General features: G+C 33.7%; 1 protein-coding gene across 1 annotated transcript in view; it reads left to right on the forward strand.

Moving 5' to 3' along the window:
- Window positions 1–13719, forward strand: part of Tmem41b (transmembrane protein 41B) — a 29288-nt gene that overhangs the window by 10970 nt on the left and 4599 nt on the right. Inside the window, exons 3-6 of the mRNA XM_077797550.1 lie at window positions 3046–3174; window positions 9189–9282; window positions 9786–9890; window positions 12653–12791. Of these exons, the coding sequence (XP_077653676.1) occupies window positions 3046–3174; window positions 9189–9282; window positions 9786–9890; window positions 12653–12791 (467 nt within the window). The remainder of the gene's footprint in view (window positions 1–3045; window positions 3175–9188; window positions 9283–9785; window positions 9891–12652; window positions 12792–13719) is intronic.

A 13719-nucleotide genomic window follows, 5' to 3' on the forward strand; every position in this document is an offset into this window, starting at 1 on the left:
CAAGTTTTTGCTGACAAATTATAAAGAAATTTCAGTTTTCAGAATTTTTTTAATCTTAGGAAAGAGATTAGGACCTGAAACATATTTTAGGAGGTCAAAATATCCCAGGGCTATTTTACTACTGTAATACCACCCTGGTATAATAATAGATTATATGAAGAAGTATAGGGGCTGGGGATGTGGCTCAAGCGGTAGCTCGCTCGCCTGGCATGCGTGCGGCCCGGGTTCGATCCTCAGCACCACATACCAACAAAGATGTGTCCGCCGAGAACTAAAAAATAAATATTTAAAAAATTCCCTCCCTCCCTCCCTCCCTCCCTCCCTCTCTCTCTCTCTCTCTCTCTCTCTCTCTCTCTCTCTCCTCTCTCACTCTCTTTAAAAAAAAAAAAAAGAATTATAAAAATATGTTTAGACTTTCAACCATGGTCAGCCTGATATGGTAGTGGATATCTGTGAAATGGGATTTCAAGGCATCAAAAAGTTTATGTGCTCTCTTAGTTACTTTTATTCACAGTCTGTCCCCATCCCACCTCCTGTTGGTTATGAAACCAGGGTCTTGTGCATGCTAGGCAGATGTTAAACCAGTGAGCTACATTCCCAGTTCCTTATTTACAGTTATTTATGCTTGAAATTTTATAGTTAAACTTAATTATTTCCATGTTAATTTTGTGTGGTACTGGGAATTGAACTAAGGACCTTGCACATGGTAGGCAAGGACTCTTATAAGTGAGCTACAGCCCTAGCTCTAGTATTTTATTTTCCTACTTCATTGTAAATGCTTTTAAGATGGTGGCATGTTATGTGGCTAAGTTAATATTTTGTGTATTTTTGTGTAGTGATGAGTATCAAACCCAGTGCCTTACACATGCTAGACATGGCTACCACTAAGCCACAACCCCAGCCATGCTAAGTTAGTATTACTGTGATTTAATTTTAGATCCTTTGTACTTTTTGATCAAGGAGTAAGAAATAGAGTTGATTGAAAGAGGAAAAGAACAGATTCCAGGGCTGGGGATATAGCTCAGTTGGTAGAGTGCTTGCCTTGCATGCAGGCCCTGAGTTCAATCCCCAGAACCACACACACACACAAAGAACAGACTCCAGATTAATAAGGTTGTCTTTGCTCCCAATCTTCTCTAAGAATGATAACATTACTTGTTATCATTACAAACCTTGTACATTCTGCCTATTGTTCTCTACATACGTGTGTGTGCATATATGCATGCCTATGCATACATAAGCCAATGGAATCTTTTTTATTTAGTTTGGTACTGGGGATTAAACCCAGAAGTGCTTAACCATTGAGCTTTACTTAATTTAGTAGTTTTAAGCTTTACTTAATTTCCATTTTGAGTGATTGCTGACTTCAGATTATTATGAAGATTAACCAAAATGATGTTAAATCTGTTTTTAATATGCTAACATCAGTGGTTCATTTTTTATTGGTAAATTTAAAAATTTAAAGCAATTATTGGAGCTCATGTTTTTAACCTTCAGTTTAGGTCATTCTAAACTTTCATATATAGATTACATCTTGAGAAATTTAAAAAGTCCCAGTCCTTTTTTACTTTTTTGGGGGGGGCAGGGGTGTACCAGGGATTGAACTCAGGGGCACTCAACAACTGAACCGTATCCCCAGCCTGATTTTGTATTTTATTAGAGACAGGATCTCACTGAGTTGCTTAGTGTCTCAGCCTCCTGAGCTGCTGGGATTCCAGATATGTGCCATCAAAGGGCTCATTTTTTTTTTTTTTTTTACATTTTATTTAGAGACAGGGTCTCTCTGAATTGCTTTGGGTCTCTTTTAAGTTGCTGAGGTTGGCTTTGAAATAGAGACCCTCCTGCCTCAGTTTCCCAAACATTGGGATTACAGGTATGTGCCACCACACCAGACATCAGATATTTTTATAGGACTTAATAAAACAGCATTCAGCTGAGCATGGTAGTGCACACTTGTAGTTCCAGCTACTCATGAGGCTGAGGTGGGAAGATCACTTGACTCCACAATTTGGGACCAACTGGCAACAGTAGTAAGAACCTGTCTCAGCAGTCAGTAAATAGAATAAAAAAGCCTTCTAACATTGTTCTTTTTTTTTTTTTTTTTTAAGAGAGAGAGAGAGAGAGAATTTTAATATTTATTTTTTAGTTATTGGCAGATACAACATCTTTGTTTTGTATGTGGTGCTGAGGATCGAACCCAGGCCGCACGCATGCCAGGCGAGTGCGCAACCACTTGAGCCACATCCCTAGCCCCTAACATTGTTCTTCAGTTGCACAAATAAGTACAGTATATGTTAAATGTAAAGGTGAACCTGGGTTTCTGGCTTATACCACAGCTTGGGAAGCTGAGGCAAAAGGTTTGGAGTTTGAGGCCAGCCTGGGCAATTTAGCAAGACCCTATCACAAAAGAAAAGGGCTGAGAATGTAGCTCAATGGTAGAGTGTCCCTGGTTCAATCTCTAGTACCATTAGAACTACAACAACAAAAATCCCAAATCAAGTCACAAAGATGACTATTTAGGCTTTTATAAGTAAGAAATCCAAACAAGGCACCAAATTTAAAATAAAATTTATAGAAAAGGAAAAGTGTTTTAACGTTTTTCTTGAACTTTGAGCTGTAATACTTCAGAAAAATTGTGAATGGTGACTTTGTTGAAAGCTTTACTTAATTTCCATTTTGAGTGATTGCTGACTTCAGATTATCATGAAGATTAACCAAAATGATGTTAAATCTGTTTTTAATATGCTAACATCAGTGGTTCATTTTTTATTGGTAAATTTAAAAATTTAAAGCAATTATTGGAGCTCATGTTTTTAACCTTCAGTTTAGGTCATTCTAAACTTTCATATATAGATTACATCTTGAGAAATTTAAAAACAAATAATTTACAGACTTTTGAACATTAAAAAAATTACTAATTTGCCTTCAACAGAGATCATGGCATCAAATCATTTTGGCTAAAACTCCATGTTTTTGATCTTAACTTTGGTTTTATTATGGCAAAATTCTGTTTTAAATTTTTTCACTTTAATTTTATTTCTTCAGAGAAGAAAGAGTGAATATGAAGGTTCCCAGAGATATGGATGATGCCAAGGCTCTAGGAAAAGTTTTATCCAAATATAAGGACACCTTTTATGTACAAGTACTTGTAGCTTATTTTGCTACATATATTTTGTATCCTTTTAACTGAAAAATGCTTTGTAGTTTTGTTCAAGAAAGGGCTTAAAAGAACTGTCATTTAGTTGTGTGTAATCGTAAATTATTTTTCCTTTTAAAAATTGTTAATGCAGTGTTAATACTAAATATTTGAAAATGTAAAATTATACCTTAATTTTAACTCATTTATTTTTATGACTATTATCAAATTTTTTGATATTCTTTTTGTCACTTATTAAATATTTCCCTTTATTATTAAGGATATTTATCTATTTGGGTTTTTATAATTATTTTATTAATTTTAAAAATAAATTATTTTCAGTTGGTAGTTATGTCATTTTTTAAAAACATTCTAGTGGGTTTGTACAATTTGCTTTTAATCATTTGCTTTTATAGATGTTATCTTATAAATCTCCTTTGTTCATGGTTTTTCCCTTCCATTTAGAAGTTTCTTTTGCAAAAGTTCAAAAGAAAATAAATATTCAAAGGAGTTTCTTTGTTTTATGGAAATGTATGTTGTTGGTTTTTTTTTTTTTTCATTTATTTTTTTGGGGGGGTGGTGCTGAGGATCTAATGCCTTACATGTGATAGGCAAGCACTTTACCACTGAGCTACAACCCCAGCCTATTGTTATATAGCCTGCTTTCCAAATCTTGATTAATGAAAGATTACTTTCTGATTTTGTTAATGTTACTTAACAACAATAAAAGGCTGTTTTGGGAAACTATTTATAAAGTTATTTAATTGTACATACCTTGTCAATTAATCGATAACTTCCAGGCATAGTGGCAAATGTCTGTGAAAATTTTTAAAATAGCTTTTTTTAAAAGGCAAATTAACTATGTTGTTAGTTCCCTTAAGGTATTTGTAGTTTTACTTCCTTTTTTATTTCCTGAATTAATTTTGGATTGTTGGGTTTTTTGTCCTATGAAATTTAATAGCGTTTTCTTTTTTAAATATGTTGTTAGTTGTATGTGACAGGAGAATGTATTTTAACATATATAAGTGGAGTATAACTTCTCATTCTGTGGCTGTATTTGATGTGGAGTTACAACATTTCTTTTCTTGGACTTATATTGCATTGGGTATTACATGTTTCTACAATTGATCTCCTTATGCAATAGTTTTGAGTATATATGTAAAAATATTGGAGAAGTTACTTCTAGCATAAGCAATTTAACAGTAAATATGTTTACAAAAGCTTTTACTGCCAATGGAAACATTAATTGTTTACCTACATGGTGAAGATGGATTTGTATTTAGGTAGTGTGCTGTAGGTAGATACTTTTATTGTTGTCCTCCCTATTTGAAAAATTAAAATCTGGAGAAAGTTGGGAATAAATTTTGTGCACATTTCTTTTAATTTTTTAGACTATTACAGTTTCCTACTTCAAGCAACACAATATATTCAGTATAGTATAAACTTTGGAAAAGGTTTTTACAATTTTTTTTTTTAAGTTATATATGGACACATTATCTTTATTTTCTTTATTTTTAGGTGGTGCTGAGGATTGAACCCAATGCTCACATGTTCGAGGCAGGTGCTCTGCCACTGAGCCACAACCCTAGCTTGCACCTTTCTTTTTGATAGGCTGTTTTAGGAAGCTATTTAGAAAGTTATTTAATTGTATATACACTGTCTTAAGAAATCTATTAAATGCCAAGCATGTTAGTGCATGCATGTAATCCCAGCAACCAGGAGGCTGAGGCAGGAGGATTGCAACTTAGCAAGGCCCTAAGCAACTTAGTGTCTCAAAATGAAAAGCAAAAAGGGCTGGAGATGTAGTAAAATGCCCATAGGTTTGATATAAAATTTTAAGTAAGGGCTGGGGATGTGGCTCAAGTGGTAGCTCGCTCGCCTGGCATGCGTGCGGCCTGGGTTTGATCCTCAGCACCACATACCAACAAAGATGTGTGTCCGCCAAATACTAAAAAAAAAAAATAAACGTTAAAATTCTTAAAAAAAAATTTTTTTTAAGTAAGATACTGGTTAGTATCAATTCAGTTTTTTTAAAAATATTTTTTTAGTTGTAATTGGACACAATATCTTTATTTTATTTATTGTTATGTGGTGCTGAAGATCGAACCCAGTGCCTCACACATGCTAGGCGAGCGCCCTACCATTGAGCCACAACCCCAGCCCCTTAATTCAGGTTTTGATTTTTTAATAAAATAAGTAATTTGTTAAATCTGTATTTTCTTATAACATTCTTTATACTTTTGATCTTTTTAAAAAATATTTTTATTTTAGATGTTGATAAATCTTTATTTTATTCATTTATTTATATGTGGTGCTGCGGATCAAACCCAGTGCCTCACACATGCGAGGCAAGTGCTCTACCACTGAGCCACAACCCCAGCCCTATACTTTTGATCTTAATGTTTTTAAACTCGGTGAACAAAGGGAAAGACTTTATCTTTGGGCATATATAACAGTTTTTGTTTTACTAGTGCATGACTGATTAATAGAAATAGGTGGAAGCCTGGTTTAATTTTTAAATTTAATGGTAGGCACATTAGAAAAAGTGGACCACCTGAAATTAATTTTTCAAATAATTTTACTTGAATCAATGTATTAAATGTTGTTTTATCATTACAACATATAATCACTATAAATTTTCATGTGGATGTGCTAGGAATTGAACCCTGGGCCTTTTGTATGCTAAGCATGTACTCTATCACTGAGCTACACACCAGGCTTTAAAAAATTTATTACTGAGGTACTTTAACAAATCTTTTTTTTCATATTATTTCTTTGAGATGTGTGTATTTTATATTCATAGCACATCTCAGTTCAGACTTGCTGTATTTCATTGTCTTAATAGCAGTATATGGTCACTGTATTCAGCAGTGCAGTGCTAATACCTTCTTGAATAAAAACCTAATTTCAAATAAGAAATACCTAGAATGGGCAAATTCATATAAATAGAAAGACTTAAAAGAAATCTTAGGTTTTTTTGTTTTGTTTTGTTTTGTTTTGTTTAGTACTCATGTTGTTAGTAATAATATTGTTACTCATGTATTTACAATGTGGAAAAGTTTCAGTAGGATATTGCTAATGTATTATGTATTTTTTAAAAAATTTTTTGTAGTTATAGGTGGATTCAATACCCTTTTATTTTATTTATGTTGTGCTGAGGATCAAACCCAGGGCTTCACACATGCCAGACAAGTGTTCTACCACTCAGCCCCAGCCCCAGTATTATGTATTTTTAAAAATATATAATTTTTAGTTGTCAATGGACATTTATTTTATTTATTTATATGCAGTACTGAGAATCTAACCCAGTGCCTCACACATGCTAGACAAGCGCTCTACCACTGGCCACAACCCCAGCCCTGTATTATGTATTCTCAATATGTGAAGCAAACGGTTAATTATGTTAAGGTCATTAAGAACCAAGATTTTAGCTGGGCATAGTGGCACACAACTATAAATCTCAGTAGCTTTAGGGTCTTGAGGCAGGAGGATTGCAGGTTTGAAGCCAGCCTTAGCAATTTAATGAGACAGTAAGCAACCTAGTGAGACCCTGTCTCAAAATTAAAAAATTTTAAAAAGGGCCGGGAATGTGGCACTCCTGGGTTTAATCCCTGGTACTAAAAAAACAAAAACAAACAAAAAGCCAAGATTTTTTGGGAAAGAGGAATTTAATTCTAAATAGCTAGAAATTTTCAAGTCTAAATAGCTAGAAAATTAAGCTCAAGTCACTTGCCCATGCACAAAGAAAAATACTTTGGTAACTATTACCATAAGGTAATGGACAGAATATGTTGAAGATACAACAGAATATCCAAAAAGTGGCAAATGATAGTTTCTCCAGTAAATAAAGTGGAAGAAACAAAAAAATTATGGTATACTTGAGCTATATTGAACAAATAGAATATGTGAGCCTTTTTTAGATTCTGATTTGAAAAAGATAACTATTAAGAAAATGCAAGCCTGGTATGGTGGTCAGGCCTATAATTCCAAGGACTCTGGAATCTGAGGTGGAAGGATTGCAAGTTTAAAGCCAGCCTGGACAACTTAGTGAGACCACATCTCAAAATAAAAATTAAGAACGGATAGGGATGTAGCTCAAAGCCATCAGAGTTGTTAAATTCCCAATACTGAAAAAAAAAAATAGAGACATTTTGGAAATTAAAACAAACACAGACTAGATATTTATGACAGTAAAAAGTTAATATTGGGCATCATTAATACTAGTTTCGGATATTTGAAATTTTCCATAATAAAGTCTTACCCACTAAGCCATCACCCCACTCCTTCTTTATTTTTTATCTCTCACTCGGGTGCTTGAGGCCTCACTTAAATTATTGAGGCCGGGCCTGGGATTGTGACTCAGCGGTAGAGCACTCGCCTTGCACGTGTGATGCCCTGGGTTCCATCCTCAGCACCACATAAAAATAAATAAATGAAATAAAGGTATTGTGTCCAACTACAACTAAATAAATATTAAAAAAAGTTAGAGGCAGGGGCTGGCCACATAGCTCAGTTGGAGGAGTGCTTGCCTCAAATGCAATCAATCCCCAGCACCACACACACAAAGAGGCATTATGGCTATGGAGCCCCCATATATATATATATACTTTGGATATCATTTTGCTTTATCTTTTAATAAATTATCTTAGGGGTGGCAATGTTGTCCAAACCAAAACTGGGAATCAGAAGACAGTATAAAAAGTGTTACCTATTTTAAAAAACAAGGTGTCTGATTTTTACTGTATTTGATCATCCCTACCCTATTTTTTTTTTTTTCCCTCTCTTAAGTACCAGATTGAACCCAGGTGTGCTTACACACTGAGCCACACTTCAGCCCTTGATTTATATTTTATTAGAGACAGGGTCTCCCTGAGTTGCTTAGGGCCTTGCTAATTGCTAAGGCTGATTTTGAACTCACGATCCTCCTGCCTCAGCCTCCCAAACCACTGGGATTACAGACATGTGCCACTGCCTCCAGCCATCCCTATTAGTTTTTTTAATGAGTGGTAACTTTATTAAGTTAATTGAGGTAATTGTCATAATTAAATTTTAAATAAATTCTTAATAACCTTATATATACCTAGATTTCCAGCCAGAAATCTTGTTTCCTGAAACAAATGCATTAGAGAAGCATGTTATTTAAGACTACTAAAGACTTTTCCTTTTTTTCTCTTTTTTGCCAAATTTGTTAAATTCCTCTCTCTCTGGTACATGTTGGATACTTGTCTTGGTTTTCTTTTTTTTGCAATGAATGATCTTTTATCAGATTCGGAACTCAAAACACAGAGAAAACAATAAACAAAACAATGTTCTGAACATTGTTGGGAAAAATAGAGAAATTTTATATTCGACTTTTGTTTCTATGTTCAATGGCTCGGCTGAGATATAGTTCTGTATTATATAAATGGATTTTTTTTTTTAATTAGCTACACATGACATTACAATGATCTTGGCAATTCATACATTTGAATCTTGGTTTTCTTTTAATAGCACAATTTTATTAGCACTGCATTTATTAATTGTAGTTTGGTATTTATTGTTTAGTAAATTATCCACTTAGAAGCATTATAGCTGAGGAGTCATATTTTGTCTTTTAATACAGATTGAACATCCCTAATCTAAACAATCTAGAATCCAAAATGATCCAGAATCCAAAACTTTTGGAGTGCTGACATGATACCATAAGTGGAAAACTCCCCATCTGATCTCTAGTGACAGGGTTTAGTCAAAACATAGGCACACTAAAATTAGTGTAAAATTACCTCCAGGTTATGTGTATAATATAAATGTGAAACAAATGAACTTTATTGTTAAGTCTATAGACTTAGTTCCTATCTCTGAGATGTGTATGGTGCCAATTTTTTAAAATCTGGAAAAATCCAAAACACTTATGGTCCTAAGCACTTTGGATAAGGGATTCTTAACCTTAACTGAAATATGGATGTAATCTCATTAACATGATAATTTCTGTATACTTTTTCCTGAAATGCTGAGTTTGTCTTTTTAAAATTTCACTTAATTATGTTTTAATCCTTAACTTAAAAGTTAACAGCTTGCAAACATTTGCTATTCCAGGCTCTATATTTCTCAGTATACTCTCAGGGTTTCTTTATCCCTTTCCACTAGCCTTATTTCTTGTTTGTTTGGTAAGTATCCCACTGGACTGCTTAAGCATAAATTTATTAATTTAAGAGGAGTTTAAGTGGTATGTGTTAAAACCCTCATTAAAGAGGTGTTATGGATTGTTTTCTAAAACAGGGTTATTATAGACTCATTAACATTTATAAGCTGTTTTAGACTTGTTTTTTCCTATTGTTTTGTGAGTTCAGGTAGTTTAAGAATGTTGGTGGGCACAGTGAGTTAGGTCTCAGGGATGGGGGAAGTGTTTTTAAGCATAGCAGTTGACAAAAAAATTGGTGGCTGAAATTGTATTCTTAGGCTAAAAGATAACATTAATTAATTGGCTCTAGCCACTAAGTTTAACCACAAGTGTTAATTTGTTTTGGGTGGTCTCATTTGAATTATAATACTTGCAATGTAGCCACCCCATTCCCCCAAAGAAGTTAATGAGTTGAGCTTTTCCTCAGGTGAATATATCCATGTGAATAAGATGGAAAAAAAATGCTTATGGCTTATTATTATTTTTCAGTGTTCTGGACTTGGTGCCTCATTCTGCTATATGCTTTCCTATTTGGTTGGAAGACCAGTTGTGTACAAATACCTAACAGAGAAAGCAATAAAATGGTCACAGCAGGTAAATGTGTATTTGTTTGTTTAGTTTTGTTTTTTGAAACAGGATCTTGCTATGTTATCTAGACTGGGCTCAAGTGATCCTCCTGCCTTAGCTGGAACTTCAGGTGTGTGTAATTGTGTCCAGGTTATTTCAAATTATGTAATATAACTTTGGTTAAGTGAGAAGTCAATGTGTAGTCCTACATAAGTTTAATATTAATTTATGTAGAAAGTACATAAATGTATGTATTAAATCAAATAGCAAAACTATGCACAAAAGTAGTTTAGATAATAAGAATTATCTTTTCGGGGCTGAGGTTGTGGCTCAGCGGTAGAGCGCCTGCCTAGCACGTGCGAGGCCCTGGGTTCGATCCTCAGCACCACATAAAATAAATAAAGATATTGAGTCCAACTACAACTTAAAAAAATAAAAAATAAAAAAAAAAATATCTTTTCACCCAAACAACATCAAGTGGTATGCAAATATGAATATCTACAACATCAAGTGGTATGCAAATATGAGTATCTACAACATCAAGTGGTATGCAAATATGAATATCTATTTATTTGCTTTTTTTTTTTTTTTTTAAGTACTGGAAATTGAACCTTTGAGATAGGATCTTAGCTGGGTATAGTGGCACATGTTTATAATCCTGGTGACTCAGGAAGCTGAGGCAGTAGGATACCAAATTCAAGGCCAGCCTCAGCAACTTAGCAAGGCCTTAAACAACTTAGTGAGACCCTGTTTCAAAATAAATAAAAAGGGCTGGAGATAATAGCTCAGTAAAGTTCCCTTGGGTTCAATTTCCAGTATCAAAAAGAGAGAGTGAGTCTTGATAAATTGCTGAGGCTAGCCTTGAACTTGAGATATTCCTGCCTCCTGAATTACTGGGATTACAGGCATATATCATTGGTCCTGACAATGATTTTTTTTTCTTTTTCTTTTTTTCTTTTTTTTTAATGGTGCTGGGGATTAAACCCAGGGCCTTGTGCATTCGAGGCAAGCACTCTACCAACTGAGCTATATCCCCAGCCCTTCCTGACAATAATTTTGTAAGCAAATTTTTTTTTTACTTGTAGTGATTATTTTATTTATCAGTTTATTTGTGGTGTTCAGGATCAAACTCAGGACCTCTTCATTAAAAGCATAAATTCTGTCACTGAGTTATACCACTAGATCCTCTGAAATGATAATCCTAATTCTTTGTCTTCATAAATTTAATCAGCAGACAAGTTCAGGTCAGTATGAAGGTATCTACATAATTAGACACTTTGTTATCTTCAATCAGGATCCCTGCAAATAAAACCTTGCTACACAGAGAAGGCTAACATAATATTGTGAGGCAAATCCTATTTTTATAAAAAATCAGAAGGAATAAACTATTGTATCTCATAGGAATTTGAGATTATCCTGCTGTACCCCCCTTTTTTTTAAGATTAGGAAATTAAGAACAATTTAATATTTTGCCCCAGATCACTAACATTTAATTATAATGGTTTAGAATCTTATGTCTCTATACTTCTAGTATAGTGTTCTTTCATTATATCAGTAATGAAAATTAAAGTAGTTTTACTATTTAAGCTTTTCTTTGGAATAGCTATTTTGTGTAAGGTTAATCAGTCACTTGGGCTGGGGCTGTAGCTCAGCAGCAGACCGCTTGCCTAGCATGTGTAAGGCACAGGGTTCCATCCTCAGCACCACATAAAAATAAAGAAATGAAATACAGGCATTCTGCCCATCTATAACTATCAAAAAAAAAAAAAAGTCAATCACTTGAGGGCTGGGGATATAACTCAGTTGGTAGAGTGCTTATCTCGCATGCACAGGCCCTGGGTTCAATCCCCAGCACCATCAAAAAAAAAAAAAAAAAAAAATATATATATATATATATATACACACACATGTATTTCATGCATGCTACTGTCATGTATATCTAAAAAGAATAAGTAAGAAATAGTTATGGAAATAAATTCAACAATAATAAAAAAACTTAACAGTTGGTCAAAGGCAGTATAAATTATAATCAATGTGTATTTATTTAATCAGCTGAAGATTTCCATATACCTATCTAATCTCATTTATCAACAATGAATGAGTTCACTCGTGATTATCTGGACTTTTTAAAAATTGGTACTAGGGACTGAAAGTGTAGCTCAGTGGTAGAGTGCTTTCTTAGCCAGTGTAAGGCCCTGGGTTTAATCATCAGCAACACAGAACACATAGAGCTTGATTTGTTGTGATATAGTAATTCATTACATTGTAGAAAGGTAGGGGCATTAAAAATTGGCCACTTGGAGTGTATGCTTTATCTAGTTTTCATACGCTTAAATTTGGCATTTTAGGTGTCAAATATCATTGAGCCATCATAAAGCTGATGTTGGACTTGAGTGGCATACCATTGATCAGTAAGCACAATTTAAAAACAAAAAAACTCATGTTATTTAGCTATGGTAATGAGCATTTGGTATACAGTTTTGTCATTTGCAAATTCTATTTTAATCACTTTTTTTTCCTTTAAAAAAATTTCTTTTAATTGTAGGTGTACATAATACCTTTTATTTTATTTGTTTATTTTCATGTGGTGCCAAGAATTGAACCCAGTGCCTCATATGTGCTAGGCAAGCACTCTACCACTAAGCCACAAACCCAGCCCTATTTTAATTACTTCTGCTGGATAAATTCTGAAATATTAGGGACAAGAATTTGAAATAAGGTGCTACATAAAGCAACTTATTTTTAAAATTGTCTTTATCTGATGCTAATTATCTTTTTTCTTATGACAGGTTGAACGTCATAGAGAACATCTCATTAACTATATTATATTTTTGAGAATAACGCCATTTCTGCCTAATTGGTTTATTAATATTACATCTCCTGTGATAAATGTGCCATTGAAAGTTTTTTTTATTGGCACTTTTCTAGGTAAGGCCTTTAGTTCATGTTGTGTTAGAGCTCAGTATAATTCTTGGGCACAAAGCCTGGCCTGTATAGATTACTCAGAAATGTTTGTTTTGATTTAAGTGTTTTGTTTTATTATGTTTTTATTAAATTTTATTTTTTGATATTGGGATTTGAACCCAGAGACACTTTACCACTAAGCTATATCCCCAGTGCTTTTATTTCTTTTCTTTCTTTCTTTCTTTCTTTCTTTATTTCTTTCTTTCTTTCTTTCTTTCTTTCTTTCTTTCTTTCTTTTTTTTTTTTTTTTTAATTTTAAGACAGGGTCTAAGCTGCTGAGACTGGCTTTGCACTTGCTATACTGCCTCAGGCTTCAGGCTGCATTACCTCTTTAAAGACCACTTTCTACTAAATATTTCTTTAATAATACAGAATTAGGTAGAATTTTTTTCTTTTCCCAGTGCTGGGGATTGACCCTTGGGGCCTTGCTCATGCTGAACTATCACTGAGCCATACCTCTAATCTAAGCAGAACTTGATTTGTATTCTCTTTGTCATCGTCGTCTTCTTTTTTTTTTTAATAATACCTTTATTTTATTTATTTCTATGTGGCGCTGAGGATCTACCGATGAGCCACAATCCCAGCCCCTATCTTTGTCTTCTAACAAGTATTGAACTTTTAATTTCAGTAGTGGATTGATCCTAGTTTTCATTTCATTGAAGTCAGCATTTATTGTAGGTATTACCAAAGTGATTTCCAAAGGCAAGAGTGACACACATTTTTGCTTTCAAGGAACTGACCACTTGATTTTGAAATTAATCAATGGACATGAAGATGCATACATATTTTTTGAATTCTTGTGGTTCTTTAGTAAGAGTGCTCTGACTTTCTTTCCAATTTAAATTGAATTGTTTAGATACAATGAGTAGATGTTTCATATTGAATATCTGTT

Source organism: Urocitellus parryii, chromosome 4 (genome assembly GCF_045843805.1).
Source record: "Urocitellus parryii isolate mUroPar1 chromosome 4, mUroPar1.hap1, whole genome shotgun sequence".
Classification (NCBI taxonomy): Eukaryota; Metazoa; Chordata; class Mammalia; order Rodentia; family Sciuridae; genus Urocitellus; species Urocitellus parryii.